Here is a 22821-nt window from a genome sequence, read left to right on the forward strand (position 1 = left end):
TCGATGCAATTTTAAAACCCATTATTAAAAAGTAGATTTACCAGTCTCAGAGTCCAGAGTCTGTATTCGAGCTGCTTTCAGTTGTTGGATGTGGCCCTGCATATCGCTGGTGGTGACAAACTGTTTCAGGGTTGCCGGGCTGAGGAAACAGTCCTGGTCTGTATCGGGCCCATAATCTCGACTGGGTGATATGGGGAGGGAGGGGGTTTCTGTAACCCTGGTGTTCAGAATTGCACTCAGTGGGTGTTGGTGTTGTAGGCCGATCTTCGCCTCGTGTGTTGCTACTCATGGATTTCCGCAGCTGGTCTGTGCCCTTGCTTTTATTGTCCGGGGTCTGGGGTGCATTGGACACATTGCTACTCCCTTCGCCCACAGGTTGCTGTTCCCAGGCCTTCCGTCCTCTTCATTGTCTGGAGTCTGCTGCCCCCATGCCGCCTTGGTGCTTGGCCTCTTAATTTGAGGCTGATGGCCAGCTTGTCCTTCCTTTTTTTTTAACAAACATTTTATTAAGGCATGTATGGTTTTATAACAACAAAAGTTCCAAATACAAATGTAAACATAATTCGGTGCATAACACCCCCCTCCATCTCTCATTGTTCCTACCTAAGCTAAACCAAACTAACCTAACTCTCCCTGCTCCCCTTACTCCGTAACTCCCAACACCCCCCCCTTATTGAAACTTCTGACAGTTTAGTTTTCCCCGAAGAAGTTGATGAACGGCTGCCACCTCCGAACAAACCCTAACATTGATCCTCTCAGGGCAAACATAATTTTCTCAAGCCTGAGAAACCCAGCCATGTCGCTAGCCCAGACCCACGATTTCAGAGGCTCGAGTCCCTCCACGCTAATAAGATCCATCTCCGGGCGACCAAGGAGGCAAAGGCCAAAACATCAGCCTCTCTTGCTGCCTGGACTCTGGGGTCTTCCGACACTGAACAAATCGCCACCTCTGGTCTCGGCGCCACCCTTGTTTTTAGCACCATGGATGTGACATCGGCAAATCCCTGCCAAAACCCCCTAAGCTTTGGACATGCCCAAAACATGATTTGCGGGCACCATAGGGCCCTTGGGTTCACCTCGGGTCAGAGGGGCAGCTGGTTCGATGCCCGGCTGCCACTGCGACATCTGACTCTAACAGTCCTGGCGGCTCCCCAATGTCTGCACCTCAGTGTCAACGCTCTCGGCGATGCTCCTCAGATACAGGGAAATGCTCCGCAGGGCCTTGGCAATGCCCATCTGAGACTGGGCCATGTCCCGCAGCACCTCATCAAGGTCCACCTGGTACTGGGTCACATCCCCCAGTGAGTCAGGCATTCTGCCGAGACCCTCAGCCATGGCCGTTACTGACTGAGCCACACCTTGGACACCTTCACTAATGCTGCTGAAGGCGTGCACCAGGCTCTCCACTGCGGTCGCCATCCTAGCAGTGTTGGCCTTGGTGCTGCACATTGCTGGTGACATCTCCTATACAAGTAGCCTCTGGGACTCCTCCAGCTGGCAATGGACCTGCTGGGGTGTCGCTAACATCTTCCTCCGAATGTCATGGCCGCTCTCGAATGTCTCCATCAGCTGCGGTATCCAGAGGCTCAGCATCAGGCTGGGACCCAGCTGGGCCCTGGGATCCAGCAAACCTCCGATTGCTGTCTCGCCTGGGGGTCCTGCCTCTGCCTGATGTGCATCAGCAACTGTGTGGTGCTCACCAGATTGTGCCCCAGAAGCTTGACCACTAACGAGGTGTGTGTCTTTGCGCTGGTGGAATGTGGGGATGACAGCTGTGACGTGTCAATTGTGGCATCCTTGGAGCTCTCCTCTGAGCTGGTCTCATGGGAGGCAGGGAATGGGGCCACCCCGGAAGGGCTTGTGCTGCCCGATGTAGGTCATTGACCTTCTTGTAGCACTGGAGGCCAATCCTCCTGGTCACACTGCCTGAGTTGACCGTCACTGCCACTTTGTCCCAGGTAGCACTGGCTGCCCTGTGGCTCACCCTTTGAGGCCCTCGGGTGAACAAGACGTTGCTCCTCAACCGCATCTAGGAGCCTCCCGGGCGGCATGGTGGCGCAGTGGTTCATACTGCTGCCTCGCGGCCCTGAGGTACCAGGTTCGATCCCGGCCCCGGGTTACTGACCGCGTAGAGTTTGCACATTCTCCCCATGTCTGCATGGGCCTTACCACCACAAATCCAAAGAAATGCAGTGTCGGTATGTTGGCCACGCTAAATTGCCCCGGAATTGGGGGAAAAAATTAATTGGATACTCTGAATTTATTAAAAAATAAATAAATACAAATCTAGGACCACCCCAGGTCCGCGTCTCCAAACCTTTGAACCGGGCCTCTCACCGCCATGGCTGCGAGCTGAGTGGGGTAGGCCATGTACACACTGTTTAAGTGCTGCTCAACCTTGTTAGTGCGGTGCTGGCGAGCACAGTCCTAGCGAATCAGCTGACGAGCCTTGATTTGCTGCATAAAGCCCTTGGGCCCTTGTTAAGTGGACCAATTAACATTGTATTGCTTTGCCGGACTCGCCAGGTCGAGCGGCGGGTAGCTCACGGCACTTCCCGCTCGCTACCACACTTCAAAACCTTTCGGGGAAATCATGCCCATAGAATCAAAGATCCAATAATATTACTGTCAGGCAGTGGGGGCAGAATTTATATCCCCATCAGGATAATTCCATCAAAATTCCTAAAATACTTTAGTTAGTTGTAGGAACGGTTGTTTTATGCACACAGGCTCCCACTTCAGAGATGACGGAGTATTTGGCAAATCAGTCATTTCCTGATTTCTTTTATAATTTTGATTGATGGGCATTTAATGTAGTAACTTCATGAAGATCATGGGGAGGTGAAACACGATGCCATTTTCACAAAACTAATAGTGCATACCAGGAGCAACTTGCGACGATTTGCAATGGAGTAGCTAGCTTGCCACAGGATACTGGCCAATTTCCACATTATGAATGGTGACTGTCATTCAGGCAACATTATTTTTACTGCAAAATCTGTCCCCACATTTTCCATTTCCACTCCGTCTGCCCTCTCTGTGATCCACGTCAGGTGTTAATTACCTGAAATATTGAGTTGGAAACACAAGAATCTTCACATCCCATTCCTTTGCTCACTTTCTGACTTAGTAAAGATGGAAAAAGCTCCGCTAGGGATTTTCTAGCTTCTGTTCACAGCCTGATTAAGGATGGTTCCTCACACCAGTCTTGTACTTTATCTGATGGTAAATAAAGTGCTGCCACTCATACTCTCTCTACTTGCCTCTCAAAGGAGAAAACCCAACACAACCAAAGACAAAGAAGTGACATCGGGGGAGGAGCCACAAGCCTCTGCCCTCTCCCCCTTTCTGAGGAGGAAGCTCTGGAATCGCTGGGCAGTCACACGGGGAAAGCAGCGAGAGACAGAGAAGCAGGATGGGAGGAGCCAGCTCCAGGTTGGTCAAGAAACTCCTCATATTGTGTCTCTTCAGTTCCTTCTGTAACAGCACAACCTGTCATTGCAACACATGACCAGTGCTCAATATCACCACTTGCAATGAGAGTGTAGTGAACAATTCTACAGTTCATATACCTCCATTAACATCTCCTCTTCTTCAGCTCTTTAGCAGAGGAGGAGAAGCCTCAAGAAGGCTGTGCACTGAGTGCTGAATTTGGTGCTTTTTGAGTGCTATAGTAAGAGTTTGGTGACCGAGGGAGTATAAGGCTTCATTTTTATTTAAAGTTTAGTCTTTCTTTTATTTAGTTAATTAACTTAAAAGTTGCTGTTTGGTTTAGAAGAAGGTGAATTTTTAATCAGCTTTAAACAGGCTTCTACTTGTAGGCACTTGCAGCTGGAGCTTGTTAATTAGTTAATTGGATTAGGCCAGTTTTCAGAGGCTAGATTCACAGTATAAAAGTGATCCCCTACAGTGCAGACTTTGTTTGCACTGAGTGCTGAATTTGGTGCTTTTTGAATGCTAGAGTAAGAGTTTGGTGACCGAGGGAGTTAGGTGAGGAGGGAGTAAGGTGCTCCTTTCATTTTGTTTCCGACATTTCCGCAAAGAGTGCGAAGAGAGCCAGGAGTTTACAGAAAGAGTAGCTGACTGGGAGCAGAGTCGGAGGGCGGAGATCTAGTTAGTCCACAGGGCAGCTGTATTCTGTCAGGTAAGAGGGGATGGAGGCTAGGCCAGTTGCATGCTCCTCCTGTAAGATGTGGGTGGTGAGGGATACCACTGGTGTCCCCGCTGACTATACCTGCGGGAAGTGCACCCAACTTAAGCTCCTCAAAGACCGTGTTAGGGAACTGGAGCTGAAGCTGGATGAACTTCAGATCATCCGGGAGGCAGAGGGGGTGATTGAGAAGAGTTACAGGGAGGTAACCACACCCAAGGTACAGGACAAGAATAGCTGGGTTACAGTCAGGGGGAAAAAAACAAACAGGCAGACAGTGCAGGGATCCCTCGTGGCCGTTCCCCTTCAAAACAAGTATACCGTTTTGGATGCTGTTGGGGGGATGACCTACCGGGGGAAGGCTCTAGCGGCCAGGTCTCTGGCACTGAGTCTGGCTCTGGGGCTCAGAAGGGAAGGGGGAGAATAGGAAAGCAATAGTTGTAGGAGATTCAATGGTTAGGGGAATAGATAGGAGATTCTGTGGTCGCGAGCGAGACTCCCGGAAGGTATGTTGCCTCCCGGGTGCCAGGGCCAGGGATGTCTCGGATCATGTCTTCAGGATCCTTAAGGGGGAGGGTGAGCAGCCAGAAGTCGTGGTGCACATTGGTACGAACGACATAGGTAGGAAAAGGGGTGTGGAGGTAATAAACAAGTTTAGGGAGTTAGGCTGGAAGTTAAAAGCCAGGACAGACAGAGTTGTCATCTCTGGTTTGTTGCCGGTGCCACGTGATAGCGAGGCTAGGAATAGGGAGAGAGTGCAGTTGAACAGGTGGCTGCAGGAATGGTGTAGGAGGGAGGGCTTCAGGTTTTTGGATAATTGGAACGCATTCTGGGGAAGGTGGGACCTGTACAAGCAGGACGGGTTGCATCTGAACCAGAGGGGCACCAATATCCTGGGAGGGAGGTTTTCTAGTACTCTTCAGGAGGGTTTAAACTAATTTGGCAGGGGAATGGGAACCGGGGGCGTCATTCTCCGCCGGCGGGAGTCTCCGTTTTGCCGGCGCCCGGGGGTTTCCCGACGGCGTGGGGCTGCCCCACAACGGGAAACCCCATTGACCGGCCGAAATGTGGCGGGGCGGGATGGAGAATTTCGTCCCGGATTTGTAGTCCAGCAACTAAGGTAGCCGATATTCAGGACGCCAAAGCGTGTAATGAGGCAGTGGGGAAGGGAACACTGACAAAGGAGAGTACTTGCAGGCACGGAGATGGGTTGAAGTGTGTATACTTCAACGCAAGAAGCATCAGGAATAAGGTGGGTAAACTTAAGGCATGGATCGGTACTTGGGACTACGATGTGGTGGCCATCACGGAAACGTGGATAGAAGAGGGGCAGAAATGGTTGTTGGAGGTCCCTGGTTATAGATGTTTCAATAAGATTAGGGAGGGTGGTAAAAGAGGTGGGGGGGTGGCATTATTAATTAGAGATAGTAAAACAGCTGCAGCAAGGCAGTTCGAGGAGTATGACCCTATTGAGGTCGTATGGGTTGAAGTCAGAAATAGGAAAGGAGCAGTCACCTTCTTAGGCGTTTTCTATAGGCCCCCCAATAGTAGCAGAGATGTGGAGAAACAGATTGGGAAACAGATTTTGGAAAGGTGCAGAAGTCATAGGGTAGTAGTCATGGGCGACTTTAACTTCCCAAATATTGAGTGGAAACTCTTTAGATCAAATAGTTTGGATGGGGTGGTGTTTGTGCAGTGTGTCCAGGAAGCTTTTCTAACACAGTATGTAGATTGTCCGACCAGAGGAGGGGCAATATTGGATTTAGTACTTGGTAATGAACCAGGGCAAGTGATAGATTTGTTAATGGGGGAGCATTTTGGAGATAGTGACCACAATTCTGTGACTTTCACTTTAGTAATGGAGAGGGATAGGTACGTGCAACAGGGCAAGGTTTACAATTGGGGGAAGGGTAAATACGATGTTGTCAGACAAGAATTGAAGTGCATAAGTTGGGAACATAGGCTGGCAGGGAAGGACACAAGTGAAATGTGGAACTTGTTCAAGGAACAGGTGCTACGTGTCCTTGATATGTATGTCCCTGTCAGGCAGGGAAGAGATGGTCGAGTGAGGGAACCATGGTTGACAAGAGAGGTTGAATGTCTTGTTAAGAGGAAAAAGGAGACTTATATAAGGCTGAGGAAACAAGGTTCAGACAGGGCATTGGAGGGATACAAGATAGCCAGGAGGGAACTGAAGAAAGGAATTAGGAGAGCTAAGAGAGGGCATGAACAATCTTTGGCAGGTAGGATCAAGGAAAACCCCAAGGCCATTTACACATATGTGAGAAATATGAGAATGACGAGAGCGAGGGTAGGTCCGATCAAGGACAGTAGCGGGAGATTGTGTATTGAGTCTGAAGAGATAGGAGAGGTCTTGAACGAGTACTTTTCTTCTGTATTTACAAATGAGAGGGGCGATATTGTTGGAGAGGACAGTGTGAAACAGATTGGTAAGCTCGAGGACATACTTGTTAGGAAGGAAGATGTGTTGGGCATTTTGAAAAACTTGAGGATAGACAAGTCCCCCGGGCCTGACGGGATATATCCAAGGATTCTATGGGAAGCAAGAGATGAAATTGCAGAGCCGTTGGCAATGATCTTTTCGTCCTCACTGTCAACAGGGGTGGTACCAGGGGATTGGAGAGTGGCGAATATCGTCCCCCTGTTCAAAAAAGGGACTAGTGATAACCCTGGGAATTACAGGCCAGTTAGTCTTACTTCGGTGGTAGGCAAAGTAATGGAAAGGGTACTGAAGGATAGGATTTCTGAGCATCTGGAAAGACACTGCTTGATTAGGGATAGTCAGCACGGATTTGTGAGGGGTAGGTCTTGCCTTACAAGTCTTATTGAATTCTTTGAGGAGGTGACCAAGCATGTGGATGAAGGTAAAGCAGTGGATGTAGTTTACATGGATTTTAGTAAGGCATTTGATAAGGTTCCCCATGGTAGGCTTATGCAGAAAGTAAGGAGGCATGGGATAGTGGGAAATTTGGCCAGTTGTTTAACGAATTGGCTAACCGATAGAAGTCAGAGAGTGGTGGTGGATGGCAAATATTCAGCCTGGATCCCAGTTACCAGTGGCGTACCGCAGGGATCAGTTCTGGGTCCTCTGCTGTTTGTGATTTTCATTAATGACTTGGATGAGGGAGTTGAAGGGTGGGTCAGTAAATTTGCAGACGATACGAAGATTGGTGGAGTTGTGGATTGTAAGGAGGGCTGTTGTCGGCTGCAAAGAGACATAGATAGGATGCAGAGCTGGGCTGAGAAGTGGCAGATGGAGTTTAAACCTGAAAAGTGTGAGGTTGTCCATTTTGGAAGGACAAATATGAATGCGGAATACAGGGTTAACGGTAGAGTTTTTGGCAATGTGGAGGAGCAGAAAGATCTTGGGGTCTATGTTCATACATCTTTGAAAGTTGCCACTCAAGTGGATAGAGCTGTGAAGAAGGCGTATGGTGTGCTCACGTTCATTAACAGAGGGATTGAATTTAAGAGCCGTGAGGTGATGATGCAGCTGTACAAAACTTTGGTAAGGCCACAATTGGAGTACTGTGTACAGTTCTGGTCGCCTCATTTTAGGAAGGATGTGGAAGCTTTGGAAAAGGTGCAAAGAAGATTTACCAGGATGTTGCCTGGAATGGAGAGTAGGTCTTACGAGGAAAGGTTGAGGGTGCTAGACCTTTTCTCATTAGAGCGGAGAAGGATGAGGGGCGACTTGATAGAGGTTTATAAGATGATCAGGGGAATAGATAGAGTAGACAGTCAGAGACTTTTTCCCCGGGTGGAACAAACCATTACAAGAGGACATAAAAATTTAAGGTGAAAGGTGGAAGATATAGGGGGGATGTCAGAGGTAGGTTCTTTACCCAGAGAGTAGTGGGGGCATGGAATGCACTACCTGTGGAAGTAGTTGAGTCGGAAACATTAGGGACCTTCAAGCAGCTATTGGATAGGTACATGAATTACGGTAAAATGATATAGTGTAGATTTATTTGTTCTTAAGGGCAGCATGGTAGCATTGTGGCTAGCACAATTGCTTCACAGCTCCAGGGTCCCAGGTTCGATTCCGGCTTGGGTCACTGTCTGTGCGGAGTCTACACGTCCTCCCCGTGTCTGCGTGGGTTTCCTCCGGGTGCTCCGGTTTCCTCCAACAGTCCAAAGATGTGCAGGTTAGGTGAATTGGCCAATGATAAATTGCCCTTAATGTCCAAAATTGCCCTTGGTGTTGGGTGGAGGTGTTGAGTTTGGGTAGGGTGCTCTTTCCAAGAGCCGGTGCAGACTCAAAGGGCTGAATGGCCTCCTTCTGCACTGTAAATTCAATGATAATCTATGATTAATCTAGGACAAAGGTTCGGCACAACATCGTGGGCCGAAGGGCCTGTTCTGTGCTGTATTTTCTATGTTCTATGTTCTATAACCAGGGTCCTCAGTTTGGGCTTCACCCAGACCTCACTTCACCAAACCTTTCACTGTATCTGAGCCTCGCAAACAGTAAGTGAGAGACACCCAATAGGGATGGCTCAGTCAGATTGAGGGCAGACCACATGGTGATTCACAGAGTGGTGAATAGAAATCAGTTGTGATCAATGAGGCTGCAGTACTGCTGTCTGGAGAGACAGGAGATGAAATGAAAATGAAAAATGAAATGAAAATCGCTTATTGTCAAATGAAGTTACTGTGTAAAGCCCCTAGACGCCACATTCCGGTGCCTGTTCGGGGAGGCTGGTACGGGAAATGAACCCGTGCTGCTGGCCTGCCTTGGTCTGCTTTAAAAGCCAGCGATTTAGTCCTGTGCTAAACCAGCCCCTAATAATAACAATCGCTTGTCACAAGTGGGCTTCAATGAAGTTACTGTGAAAAGCCCCTAGTCGCCACATTCCGGCGCCTCTTTGGGGAGGCCGGAACAGGAATAGAACCCGCGCTGCTGCCTTGTTCTGCATCACAAGCTAGCTACTTAGTCCAGTGTGTTAAACCAGTCCCAAGATGATTGACCTGATCTGTACCATCTCACGATCAAAATGTAAGGGGTCCACAACTAAAGGGGGCATGGTTACTTTGAAGCAAAGTCAAATTCAGTGCTCCTTCATCCAAATGCTCACTGTGGGATCTTGCTGTGCTTAATTTCGCTGACATATTCAGCTGCATGACAACAGTGATTGCTTTTCAAAAGGAATTAATGAGATGTGTAAGGAGGCTTTGAGGATGTGACAATGTGCGGTATGAATAGGAATTATTTTCCATTGGTGTAAAACATGTAAAATGTTTCCTTTCAGAGATCAAACTGCTGAAACTTCAAACTCTTCATTCTTCACTGAGGATGAACTGAAGAATCTGAAATCTGATTATGAAATGGGTGGGGTGACAAACGTAAAACCACTGATACAGAAAAAAATAAAAGAGTTAGACAATACTCAGCTCAACATCGCAGTGACAGGAGAAACAGGTGCAGGGAAATCCACCTTCATCAATGCCATGAGAGGGCTTAACGAAGATGACGAGGGAGCTGCTGAAACTGGATCCACAGAAACCACAATGGAACCAACCGGATACAGACATCCCAGCCTGCCCAATGTTTGTTTCTGGGACCTGCCAGGAATGGGAACAAAGAAATTTCCAGCGAATAAATACCTGAAGGAAATGAAATTTAAAAGATATGATTTCTTCATCATTATCTCCGCCTGTCGATTCACAGAACATGATGTAAACCTCGCCATAGAGATTAAACGGCTGGGGAAGAATTTCTACTACATTCGATCTAAAATTGACAATGATCTCTATTCATTGGGAAAGGGAGGGAGGAAATTTGATGCAGAAGAAGAACTGGAAAAGATCAGGAATTATTGTATCAGTAACTTGCAAGAGGCAGGGATCCCATCACCTTGTGTTTTCCTGATATCAAACTTTGATCTGAATCTGTATGATTTTCAGCTGTTCAATAAAGCTCTTGAAGGTGATCTTCCCAGTATAAAGAAAAGTGTGTACATCCTGGCCCTTCCAAACCTAAACTTGGAAATTGTAGAGAAGAAAAACAAAGAGCTAAAGAAACGAGTCTGGATGTTGGCTACACTTTCAGGAGTATTGGGAGCAGTGCCAATTCCTGGAGTTTCCCTTGGTTGTGACATTGCAATACTGATTGGAGGAATAATAGATTTCCGTAAATGTCTGGGTCTGGATGATGCCTCTCTTGAAAGACTGGCGAAGCTGGCAGGGAAACCTGTGGAAGATCTGAAAGCCGTTGTGAAAACTCCCCTGGTGGGTGAAATGACTCCCGAGATATTAAACCGACTAGCTTGGGGATCCGCTGCTGTTGTCATATCTGTTCTTGAGCTCGCACTTGACATCGTTCCAGTTGTTGGTTCCATCTTTGGAGCAGGATCGTCATTTCTGATGACCTACAAACTGCTGACTGGTGCACTGGATGATCTTACAGGGAATGCAAAGAGAGTGGTGAAGACTGCATTTGGGATTGATGAAAATGATCCAGAGCAAACATCAACCCAGTGAGCCAATGGAGTAGTTGATATATTAAAGGTGTCTAACACTGGACAGTGCAGATTCTTCTACCATATTCCCTTTTAGTGATTTCATTCCTGGAAATATTCCTGATCCATCTTGTGGAAAGATTTTCATTCTGCAGTGTATAGTGAAAGGTTTTGTCTGGGTGAAATCTGAATTTTAAAGGAGCCCACCCAATATCCCACACACATGACTCCCATGCGATTACCTTCATTACACACACTAAAAAGGAAACTCGTCCTGTTCCTCGAATCAGAGGCCAAGATTCTCCGTTGCGAGTGCATCCCGCCTCTGCTGCGAGCGAGGACGTACAATTTGGCGCTCTGCCAAATCGTCCATTCCCTGCAGCGGGACCAGAGAATCCCGCTGCCGTGAACAGGCGGAGAAACCTGTCCCATGAATCATATGACACAGACTGTAGCCATTCAGCCCATCGTGCCTGTGCCAGAAATGTCTGTGCTCTCAATGACAGTGATGAATTCAGTCCCCATGTCCAGCTCCTTGTCTGTGAACTTCCCGTATGATTCACCGGTTTACAATGGAGTCAAAACCACTGGGAATGTATATTTTGTTCACTTTTTGACAGTAATCTTTTTAATTCATTGCTACTTTCACTCTCATGTGTAATTTACATACAATTGTAGATCCAATAGGCGGATAACAGTGCAGGTTTTCTTCCAGCATACACTGAACACAATACAGAAACTTATTAAGAGGAAGCCCATTTCCCAATGCCACTAAACCGTTCAGCACTTTCACTGAACATTCCCCTCGATCCTGTCTTTAGTGTTAGCTTCCAGCTACTGTTGAGTTAAGATTCAAGAATCCTGCTCCTTTTTTTATAAACACCTTTATTCTCCTTGAACACAGCTCTGTACAAAACTCAATCACCACATCACATGCCCACAAAGACCACCTGCAGCCTCTTTACATATCAGTGTCAATTATTAGATACTTAACATCAATGAGACATCTAATTGGAATGACTCTTAACCCATTCCTTAACAGTCTCCCCTTCCTTGGAGAAAAAAAATAATTTGGTGAAAACAAAATTACAAGAAACTCAAAAAGACACGCTATTCCCTTCTTTTTTTTTTTCATTTTTGGAAGGAAAGAAAAACAAAACAAAGTCGCAGAAACGGGCGCCTTTCATTAACAATATCCAAAGGTTTCTGTGAACTAGCACCTCTTTTCGTAAAACAATCGGACAATTGATGGCTACCCACAGATCGATCCAGGAAATTTTTGCTATCGCTCCTCTGTCCAACATCTGCTTCAAACTTGCAATATCTATCCTTAACCTTTTCTTATTCACACTTTTTGTAGAGTACACATTTTCCCACAGGGATTTATTATCAATGTAACACTCAGTGGGTATGTTACCCAAATCCCCTAATCCCAAAATGTCTGTCAACATCTGAGATATATATAAGGCCAAATCCACCGCCTCTACAAGACTTAACATCTCAGTGGCCAAAGTGCTTTTGACCACTCTCCTTATTTTCTTTGTTTCCCACACAAGAGGGCAACATTTACCATTGTTCCCCAAAATAAAAATTATAAAACCTTCTGCGCTTGAAACCCCATCACATAAATTCAGGACGCATCACTGTAAATTCTGAGTTTCAAGTGCCTAAGATCATCTAAAACCGGGAACCTTAAAACATACTCCTGCATTATTAGTTTGACCAACGCTTTATTTGCTCTCATTAGGTCTTCCACTTTAGGACCACTCATTTTTGTATTCAACTCTAAGATATCAAAACTAATGTCCGGTCTAGACTGTCTACCTAACCAATTCAGTTGCCCAATTGAACTACGCAGTTGCTCTTTTTTCATCTTTGAAACCACTGCGTCTTTTTGTGAAACCCGACCACGACTAATTTCTATTGGGCTGATGCCCTCCAAATAAGATTGCTGACATAAAGTTGCACCTAACTTAGTCTGTCCGATTTCCAGTCCAATATATTTAAATGCACCGGAAGCCTGACTTCCAACCCTGAATTCTTTCTTCAACCCAGAGATTACAATAGCTTCGAAATCACTTGTCCCACACCACAAAAAATCATCGATATGCATCATAAAGATGCCAGAAAGATTTCCTTTATAGTGCCAGTAAATCTATGCCGGATCCACTTTCAACTGGCAACAGCCTAACTTTAACAAAACTGACCTTACTGAAAAATACCAGACGCATCAATTAATCCATGTACATATTTGTTCAACTTCCAGAGTACCCCTTCTGTATTAGCTGCCTCTTTAGGAGGACAGAGAAAAATGTTTCTCTGAAGCTCTTGCCCCTGCAAAAAGGCAGCTTTATATCTATAGATTTGCATTCCCATGCCTTTGTGGCTAATAGAGCCAAGAAGATCTTTAAAATAACCTTTCCTGCCATTCGTGAATCTACCCTTAAATCCTGATCTTCTCAAGTTTTCTTCAAATCCCCTTGCCACAAGCCTGGCCATTGCCTTATAAGTCCATCCGGAAGAACATTTTCCATGCAAATCCATCTGTGTGATAGAGCTTTTTTGTCCCCTATCCGGTACTTCCGTGTATACCCCAAATTCACTCCAACTATGCAGTTCTTGATGTTTGGCATCTTCGATAACTTTTTAATCAAATTTATTGGAAGCCACCAAAATCTCACCTGCATGTGGGCTTCTACTCCTAGTAGCATTCGTAGTCTTACCCATGATCCGAGACCTTGACAAACTATGTCCCCAATCGCGCCTGGTATCTCGTTCTGTACTGCTACTGCTTAATCTTTCCCTTCTGCTGTGGGACGTCCTTTCAATTGTTCGCGACCTTTTCCTGCAAACCTGGTCACGATCCGATGTACTATCTGAACTGGTACTGCGTTTCTGTGCCCTCCATTTTTGAACGTCGTATTCCCAATCCATTGTCTTGACACCCTCCCCTGAATGCTGTACATTCAACCAGTGTTTATACTTTCCAGTGACCTTCCCTGCTCTACTAATAACAATTGCATCCTTCCATTGACTGGACTCTTCAGGCAAGTATGTCACTTTTGGATCAACTCTTGGCAGTTTTCCTTTCGGAAAAATAGCTTGTTTGAATTCATTGGAAGTATTGTGTTCCTCTACAGAAACCCTGGCTATATCAGTTAACTGATCCTCATAGTTTTGTAACACGTGCTCTGTACAAAACTCAATCACCACATCACATGCCCACAAAGTCCATCTGCAGCCTCTTTACATATCAGTATCAATCATTGGATACTTAACATCAATGAGATGTTGGAATGACTCTTAACCCATTCCTTAACATTTAGAACCATTGCTGCATCAAACAGTGTCTGTCCGAAAAGGGATCAATTCTCTACAGTTCCATTAAATCACGTGTTGCCCCAGAAGCGGCAGAATCCGAGATTGGGACAATAAAGACAGTAAAGACAAACCATCTCTCACACAGACCGTCCCTCACACCGACCGCCCCTCACACCGACCGTCCCTCATACCGACCTTCCCTCACACAGACTGTTCCTCACTCAGGCGATCCCTCATTCAGGCCCCTCATGGTGAAAAGCTAATAGCCACGACAGGAAAAACTCTGGGAATGTGAGGAAATATGTTAACTATTGTTGAGAAAGGCAATGAATTGTAATAAAATAAAATAAAAATATTGCAGACGCTGGAAATCTGGAAAACAGAAGTGCTGAATAAACCCAGTGGGTCTGGCAGCATCTGTGAAGGAAGACCCAGAGTTATTGCTTCAACTCCAATATCGCTCTTCTTTGCTTCCAGCGTAAACGGGGAATGGGTGTTGCTGGTCCATCAAACATTCCGGTTAATGTGGAATTCCATTATCAGCAGAACATCTGTAAATGACTGAATATGCAAGTACTCATAAAGTAAAGAACTTTGTTAATTTTGCTTCTAATCTTCAACTGTACATTCAAACATAAACTATAAAATAATGCAATCCACATGTATGTATTCTGGATAATTTCATAATTCTGGTTGGTAAAGTAAGAATTTGCATCAACAATTCTGGTTAGTAGAGAATTCCAGTTGGTAAACTGTCGGATAATTACAAAGTTTGCTGTACGTTTTGCCACAAAGCAGCATTGGTGCTAGATCCTCAGTGACTATAGAGGTGCAGATCCTCGAGATGATGGTTTGGGGTAAGGGGAGATTTGTATCACAGTGACAACCAGTAACCTCCAGGCAATGGGGAACAACAGCACACAATGACTTCAACTCCATTGAGGAGCAATGCCTTATGAGGCTATGATTGGTCATAGATTCTGTGACTGGGGTTTGCGTCTCTCTATCCTCCAAAGTAGCCAGTACCTTCCATTACCCAATGTTGATATCACTGACACCCGCCATTATGTGGACAACACATTGATCAGGAGAGTGAGTGAAACACGGTCAGACTGCTGGCCGACACATCAGTCCAGCTGACAGGGAAGAAGGAGAGGAAAATGATCTGGAATAGCAGCAGAAGAGCAGTTCCTGCAGGAGAGGTGTGGGAATGCGTTACACCAAGTCACTGGAACTAATGTGCTGCAATACTACTGGATATGAACAACGTATTGATTGACATATTGCATTTTCAATCAACACTGATTTTCTTTGATTGATTGAATTTAAATGACATCTGTCCATATTGGATTTGGATTTTGTTTATTGTCACGTGTACCAAGATATAGAGAAAAGTATTTTTCTGCGAGCAGCTCAACAGATCATTAAGTACATGAAAAGAAAAGGAAATAAAAGAAAATACATATTAGGGCAACACAAGATACACAATGTAACCAGATAACACCGGCATCGGGTGAAGCATACAGAGGTGTGTTAATGAGGTCAGTCCATAAGAGGGTCGTTTAGGAGTCTGGTAACAGCGGGGAAGAAGCTGTTTTTGAGTCTGCTCGTGCGTGTTCTCAGACTTTTGTATCTCCTTATCTCCTGCTCGATAGAAGGAAGTTTTTTGAGTGTTTTATCGCCTCCCGCTCCCCCTCCACGTTTGTAAATACTTGTCGTAATTCACGCCCGTGAGACTTCCGTCTGAGAAGAGCATCACAGAAAGGCGGAGCATACTGTGTCCAACCCGCTAATCACATTTAAATGCATTAAAATACATTTTGTATGCCAGTACTGGCGAGGGCGCAAACTCTGGTTAGCCGGGTGGGAGGGGTCTTTGATTATGCTGCCCGCTTTCCCCAGGCAGCGGGAGGTTTAGATGGAGTCAATGGATTGGAGGCAGGTTCGTGTGATGGACTGGGTTGTGTTCACCAATCTCTGAAGTTTCTTGCGGTTTTGGGCCAAGCATTTGCCATACCATGCAGCCAGATAGGATGCTTTCTATGGTACATCTGTAAAAGTTGGTAAGGGTTAATGTGAACATGCCGAATTTCCTGAGGAAGTATAGGCGCTTTGGGCTTTCTTGGTAGTAGTGTCGACGTGGGTGGACCAGGACAGATTTTTGGTGATGTGTACCCCTAGGAATTTGAAACTGCTAATCATTTCCACCATATGTATTATTTCTTGTCCGTTGATAATAATGGGCATAGTTCTTCACCTCACGACATCACAAAAGCGGACAACGATCGAGCGGAGAATCGGGCGTCCGGCCAAAATCGGGGTCCTTGCCTGCTGACGATTCGGGCGCCACGCCTTGGTCACTGGCTGGTGGTGATAATGAGGTTTGCGCCCTCTGCCAGTGATGGCATGCAAAATGCATTTAAATGTGACTAGCAGGTTGGACACAGTATGCTCCGCCTTTCTGTGATGTTCTACTCCGGTGGAAGTCTCGTGGGCATGAATTACTGCAAGTATTTACAAACATGGTGGGGAAGCTGGAGGTTAAAAAACACTGAAAAAACGGTGGAAACTGTCAGGCTTGCTGGGGGTGGCTGCTGGGACTGGGGCTGTAGTGGGTAGTGACATGGTGCCCAGTCAGTGGATTGGACTGTCCCCTTCAGGATCAGGGTGACCTGGCTCAGACCACCATTGCTGCAGTCTGTCTTTTAAATGCGCCTTTTGGTGCAACTACCGACCCCTGGTTGCTCACACTGCTTAGTGCTGCCTGTGTCCTTTCAATGCTCAGAAGGCCTCAGGTCATCTTGGAGCCCACCCAGGCCGCTCCTCTGGTCACCCTCCTACCTCAGCTGTGTCATCAAGGGCCAAGCTCAATCAGGAGCCCACCAGGTGTTGGCATTCCTCAGAAACGCTGCCCCATTTCTGAGGATCAGCACAGCTCGCCCCAACCGGAGGACACCTGCACCACAATCTTTGGAACCCTCCTTGGTTCTCTGCCCCTCTCAAGGCAGAGGACTCACCAGTTATCCCCACCCCATGGGATCACCAGCTGTGTCCGAGAGACTGGCAGCGTTGACTGCCTCTGCCACCACCATCCAGGCAGTGTTCAGGAGGGCAGGCTTGAGTCTGCCTCCCATGCTGGGGAAGAGGTTGCCCCTCCACTCCTCACTGGCATGGAAGTGTGGATCCACCTTGGACCCCTGACCTCTGGGGGCAGGTCTTCCCTGAGTCACCTGGTGGCTGCAGTGAGTGTGTGGTCTTAGGCGCTAACTCAGGCCCTGGTTTGAACACCTGACGGAAGGGCTTCTGTGGGGAGCTGAGAAGTGAGTAGCCATCTTTGTTCACAGGCAAAGAGCCAGTGCTCGGGGTGGGAGACCCTCGGCTGTGCATGAGGAACCCTTGGCTGGGTGGGGCACCCATGGGAGGGTAGGGGGGAGACACTGGGGGGGCAAAGGCTTGTGAGACCACCAGGCCAACCTCTGTATCGTGTGTGCCCTTTCCGGGGCAATTCCACCGACTGCCGAGGCCCCTGGCTGTGCGGCTAAAGGCTATCACTAATAGGGAATTGCCAATCGTGGTAAAGTGAGCACTTCACTCAAGTGTATTCCCGTGGCTGGCAGGCCATGTAGCTTGTGGGAGTCACCTTGATGGACACTGTGCTTGAACACTGCGGGAGGCAACACCACACACGCAGCACCCAACATCCGAACACCCAACTCCGAGGATATGTCCACGGCGAGAGGGTGGGTGCTGCCACGGGGAGATGTGGGGGATGCCTGGGCGACGGGCCAAGTATTCGGCAGTCAGTCCGCATTGCGGAAGAAAGGTTATAGAGGCATCATTCTGGTTATGCACAAAGGTGTGTATTGTGTTTTATAATTTCCCACCTTCACGATAGTGCTGCCCCCACCCCCAGCCCCCTCACCCCTATCTACACCCCCTCCTCCAGTGCCCTCAGTGATCCCCGATGTGCTTGGCCCTCCCAGCCCTACCACTACATCTCGGTGTATCCCCAGAATGCATATCCTTTTTAAAATAAATTTAGAGTGCCCAATTCATTTTTTTCCAATAAATGGGCAATTTAGTGTGGCCAATCCAGCTACCCTGCACATCTTTGGGTTGTGGGGACAAAACACATGCAAACACGGGGAGAATGTGCAAACTCCACACGGACAGTGACCCGGGCTGGGATTGAACCTGGGACCTCGATCCTGTGACACAGCAGTGTTAACCACTGCGCCATCGTGCTGCCCCCAGGATGCATGTCTGACATGGAGACAGCCAACTACTTACTACGTCCCCTGGCCTTCGATGCCTCTGTGGACCCTGAAGCCAGAGGGCCCCGGCTCATTGGTTGGCGGCACAGCATGCTGCCCTGCCCCATGTGCTGGCTGTGAGACGCAGCCTCATCAGATGGTCTGGGTAACCAGCCAGTGCCCCATCCTCCTGCTCGGTGCCCATAGGGCCCTGGGGTTGACCTCAGGACAGAGGGGAAGCTGGTTTGTGCACCAGCTGCCCCTGCATCATCTGGCTCTGCCAGTCCTGGCGGTTCCCCATATTCTGCACCATCCGGCCGACGCCCATAGTGATGCTCCTCAGTGACTGGGACATGCTCTGCAACGCCTTAGCCATCCCATCCGAGAGCAGAACATGTCCAACAGAACATTAAGGTCAGCCCAGTACGGGTTGATATCCCCCAGCGAGGCGGACATTCTGCCGAGACCCTCAGCCATGGCCGTCACCGACTGCGCGACACCTTGGATACCTTCACGAATGGTGCCGAAGTTGTGCACCAGTCTCTCCACTGCGGTCCCACCGTAGCCTCTGGGACTCCTCCAAGTGGCAATGGATCTGCTGAAGTAACACTGACATCTCCTTCTGAATGTCCTGGCTGCTCTCTAAGATCTCCCATCAGCTCCGGGTAATCCTGTTCCTCAGGCTCAGCATCAGGCTGGGCCCTACTGGGTCCTGGGATCCAGCAGACTTCCGACTGCTGTGTCGCCTGGGAGTTCCTGCCTCCACATGATGTGCATCATCAGCAGTGTGGTGCTGACCAGGTTGTGTCCCAGGAGCCTGTCCACGAACATTTAGGTGGACTGGCCATGATAAATTGCCCTTCGTGACCAAAAAGGTTAGGAGGGTTATTGCGTTATGGGGTTAGGGTGGAAGTGAGGGCTTAAGTGGGTCGGTGCAGACTTGATGGGCCAAATGGCCCCCTTCTGCACTGTATGTTCTATTTCTCACCAAAGTGTGTGATCTGCGCTGGTGGAGGGTGGGGATGACAGCTGTGCAGCGACTATAACGGTTGCATCTTCGAAGCTCCCCTCTGAGGTGGTCTCCTGCGAGGCAGGAGAGGGGGCCGCCCGGGATGCGCAATGCCAGCTGTCGGACTGATGGGAGAATGGACAAGCGGTCAGTGAGAGGGATGGGTCAGTAGGGCAATAACAGCTCACGTTTGACAGGGCCTCACCTCTGTGGCATCCGCCAGCCTCCACGTTATTGACCGCTCTGTCCTCAACCACCACAGTCACCTCCAGGGCATACTCCTCAAAGGAAGTGAGGATTCTAATGACCAGCATGCCTCCCCAGTCTGGGCCCTCTCCCGAGGGAGAGATTTTCCTGAGGAAACACACAGGGGCCATCATCAGCCACACGTATGGTTCACATGTGGGACGGGGGTGTGAAGGAAGGTTTGTGGGGTTGAAGGAGGAGGGGTTGGACGAAGAGTTGGGGGTTGAAGGGGAACGGGATATGCACGGGTGTCTACTCACTCGTGCTGCCCGGTTTAATAATAATAATAATCTTTATTGTCGCACGTAGGCTTACATTGCAATGAAGTTACTGTGAAAAGCCCCGGTCGCCAATTCCAGCGCCTGTTCGAGTACACAGAGGGGGAATTCAGAATGGCCAAATTACCTAACAGCATGTCTTTCAGGACCAGTGGGAGGAATCCGGAGCACCCGGAGGAAACCCACGCAGGCATGAGGAGAATGTGCAGATTCAGCACAGACAGTGACCCATATGGGAATCGAGCCTGGGACCCTGGTGTTGTGAGACCATTGTGTACGGTGCCGCCCATCACACTCCCAAGCTCACAGCCACCGCCACCTCTTCCCAGGCAGCACTGGATGCCCTACGGCTAACCTTCCTCGACCCTCGGGGGAACAGGGTATCCTCCTGGCCTCTGCATCGTCTAGCAGCCTCCCAAGTCAGCATCCCCAAATCTTGGGGCTGGTCTCTTCAGCGCTATTGCTGTGAGCTGGCTGGGGTTGGCTGAGCAGATCAGCTTAAATGCTGCTGGTCCTTGTTGGCGGGGGCTGGTGTGCACTGAACAATTTAACATCTGAAGTAAGGGATTTTATCTTTTCACCTTAGTCCTTATTATTTTCCACCCCACCCCCCCCCCCAACCCCCCCCCCCCCGGCCTTTTGTTTTTGTCTGCCTTGTGTGTCTGGGTAGAGGGTGGGGCAATTAAACGTGTGTCGGGTATTAGCTTGACATTAAGCAGCTGTGTTTACTGCATATTTCATATTTGTTCTAGTTATAAATAAATAGCACTTGTGTTTGAACTTACAAACTGGTGAATGCAATTATTGGGCAGCAAAGGGCCAGAGGGTGGGGCAATTAAACGTGTGTCGGGTATTAGCTTGACATTAAGCAGCTGTGTTTACTGCATATTTCATATTTGTTCTAGTTATAAATAAATAGCACTTGTGTTTGAACTTACAAACTGGTGAATGCAATTATTGGGCAGCAAAGGGCCAAAGCATTTGGGTATTTTTATAAGAATTATTGGTTAATTCACTTGTGTTGTGACTCGGGGGCTTGTGGGGCTGGAATTGACCGCACACTTGCTCAGGGTGGCATAATAATGTGCCCATCACATTGTCACACCTCACCCTTACAAAATGCCAACCATGGACTTTCAAGGTGCAGTATCATGTGTCCCATCACGTTCTGCATTTCACACCCGTGAGCTGCCACCCACAACGACAGGTTCCAACTGGATTCAGTGCTCACCTTTGCGGAGGACAGAAAGCCATTGAAACATTTCCTGTACTGGATGCAGGTTCAATGGGTGACATCATGGCCGGTTTCCAGACTCCATCCAGGTGCGCTTTGCCACCTCCATTCAGGGCTGCTTTGTAACATGAGGTGACCTCCTCCTACTGTCTCACAGCAGCAAGATATATACAGGTATTGTGCCCTCGCCCCTATCACTGACCTATATGCGTCACCGTGCCAACTTAACTGGTGCCTAACTTTCTAACCTTCTGAAAGGATTAATAAATCAAATCTTCCAAGATTATGTATAAAACCGATGCAGGGTTTAAAATAAAATGTAAGCGTCACATGGGCTGTTTGAGAAGCTTGAATTCCCACAGACAGAACAAGCTGGCAGAAGGATGTTACCACAATAACTGATAAGTCTCAAGGACCTTTGAAAATTATAGCAAGCATAAAAAATGGGATGGGAGTAAGGGACACCACAGATAGTGTATACGTCCAAACTTATGTGTGTCTAGCAATAATAGAAAAGTGCAGAATATTAAAATGACAAGTACATGCTTTGATTATGATTGGAAATTATACTCATATGTAATGCATCATGTAATCCTAGTTGTTAGTTGTGAATGGACATAGATAATTTCGAAACAAATGTATTCTTTTGATTGGTGTACGTTAATTACTTGAGATAATAGAGAAAAATATAATTGACCTGTATTTTCTGTGTTCGGGGAGCAGGCAAGCCACCTAGTGGATGCTTTGCTTACTTACTATAGCTTCAATAAAGCAGTTCATGAACTAAACTCTAAATCTGAATGTCGTCTTGTCAGTTGGGGAGTGAAGAACGCATGAGTGAAGAACGCTATAGTTGAATAACAACCGGTGAAGTTCCCGCAACAAATTGTCGTCGAGGATGGGATACTCCCAGGCTAGCCATGAATGCTCTGTCCATGTGGGTCCCCCAAGCAATACATCAGAAGTGAGGGCTGCAGCGACTCCTAACCTGTGACCTTGGTCCCCTTTGGCAGCCGTCCTCTGGAGCAAAGGCCCGGATGTGCTCAGCAGTCATCCGGCTGTCACAGGTGGCTTGGCGCAACTCTGTTCTGCCCCCTGCCCATCGGATGCGACAGAGACAGGAGGGAAGGGAAATTCAGAGGTGCTGAGCTGTTCTAGTTACTTCCCCTGTGGGAGTTACCGTACGGGCCCCATTTCCTCCTCCTCCCTCCGCGTGCCTGACAGCCCCCAGTATACTCCTTGGGACGGCGGTACAGCTGAAATAAGCTCTGTCGGCTTCCCCACTACCTGCCGCTGCCAGTCCTGGAGGCCCTAGCACAGGTTCTCCATGTTTGCAGCCATGGAGCACAGAGGCTCTGCCAAGTCCCTCTGGGACTGCAGCACATCCTCTTGGGCCATGCCACATCACTCAGGAACTGTGCCAGGACCCTCTCTGGTTCATGTCAGCCCGTGTGATGTTGGCTGGGTGGCACACATGGTTGGCAATGCCTCCTGCCCTTGCAGCCTGCTGGACTGCTTCAACTGCACCTGCAGGCGCTGAATGGTTGCTGCCACCCCCCTCATGTAGTCCATGGCTCTGCGCCTGCATCTCCAGCATTGATGGTACTGCTCTCTCCAGGCCAGGACACTTCTGGACACCAACTAGACCCTGGGGCTGGGCTGTTCTCCAACTGACCGCTCCCTTGGTGGTCCCTACCTCCACCTGATGTACCACTGCATGTGTGTGGTACACACCAAGTAGTGCCCCAGGAGCCTTTGAACTAACATGCCCAACCGAGGTGAGTGTCTCTGGAATGGTGAGGGTGTTGGTGACAGCAGTGGGAAGAATTCGGTGTCGCCCATGGATGT

At 48.1% G+C, this 22821-nt stretch overlaps 1 protein-coding gene across 2 annotated transcripts in view; it reads left to right on the forward strand.

Moving 5' to 3' along the window:
• LOC140420896 (interferon-inducible GTPase 5-like) overlaps positions 1 to 14612 on the forward strand; it is a 34367-nt gene extending 19755 nt beyond the window's left edge. For both annotated transcript variants that reach the window (XM_072505023.1, XM_072505022.1), the window contains exons 2-3: positions 3273 to 3435; positions 9424 to 14612. In XM_072505023.1, the coding sequence (XP_072361124.1) occupies positions 3416 to 3435; positions 9424 to 10654 (1251 nt within the window). In that variant the 5' untranslated portion in view covers positions 3273 to 3415 and the 3' untranslated portion in view covers positions 10655 to 14612. The remainder of the gene's footprint in view (positions 1 to 3272; positions 3436 to 9423) is intronic.
• Positions 14613 to 22821: the final 8209 nt, after the last annotated feature.

This window comes from Scyliorhinus torazame, chromosome 5 (assembly GCF_047496885.1).
Source record: "Scyliorhinus torazame isolate Kashiwa2021f chromosome 5, sScyTor2.1, whole genome shotgun sequence".
NCBI lineage: Eukaryota > Metazoa > Chordata > Chondrichthyes > Carcharhiniformes > Scyliorhinidae > Scyliorhinus > Scyliorhinus torazame.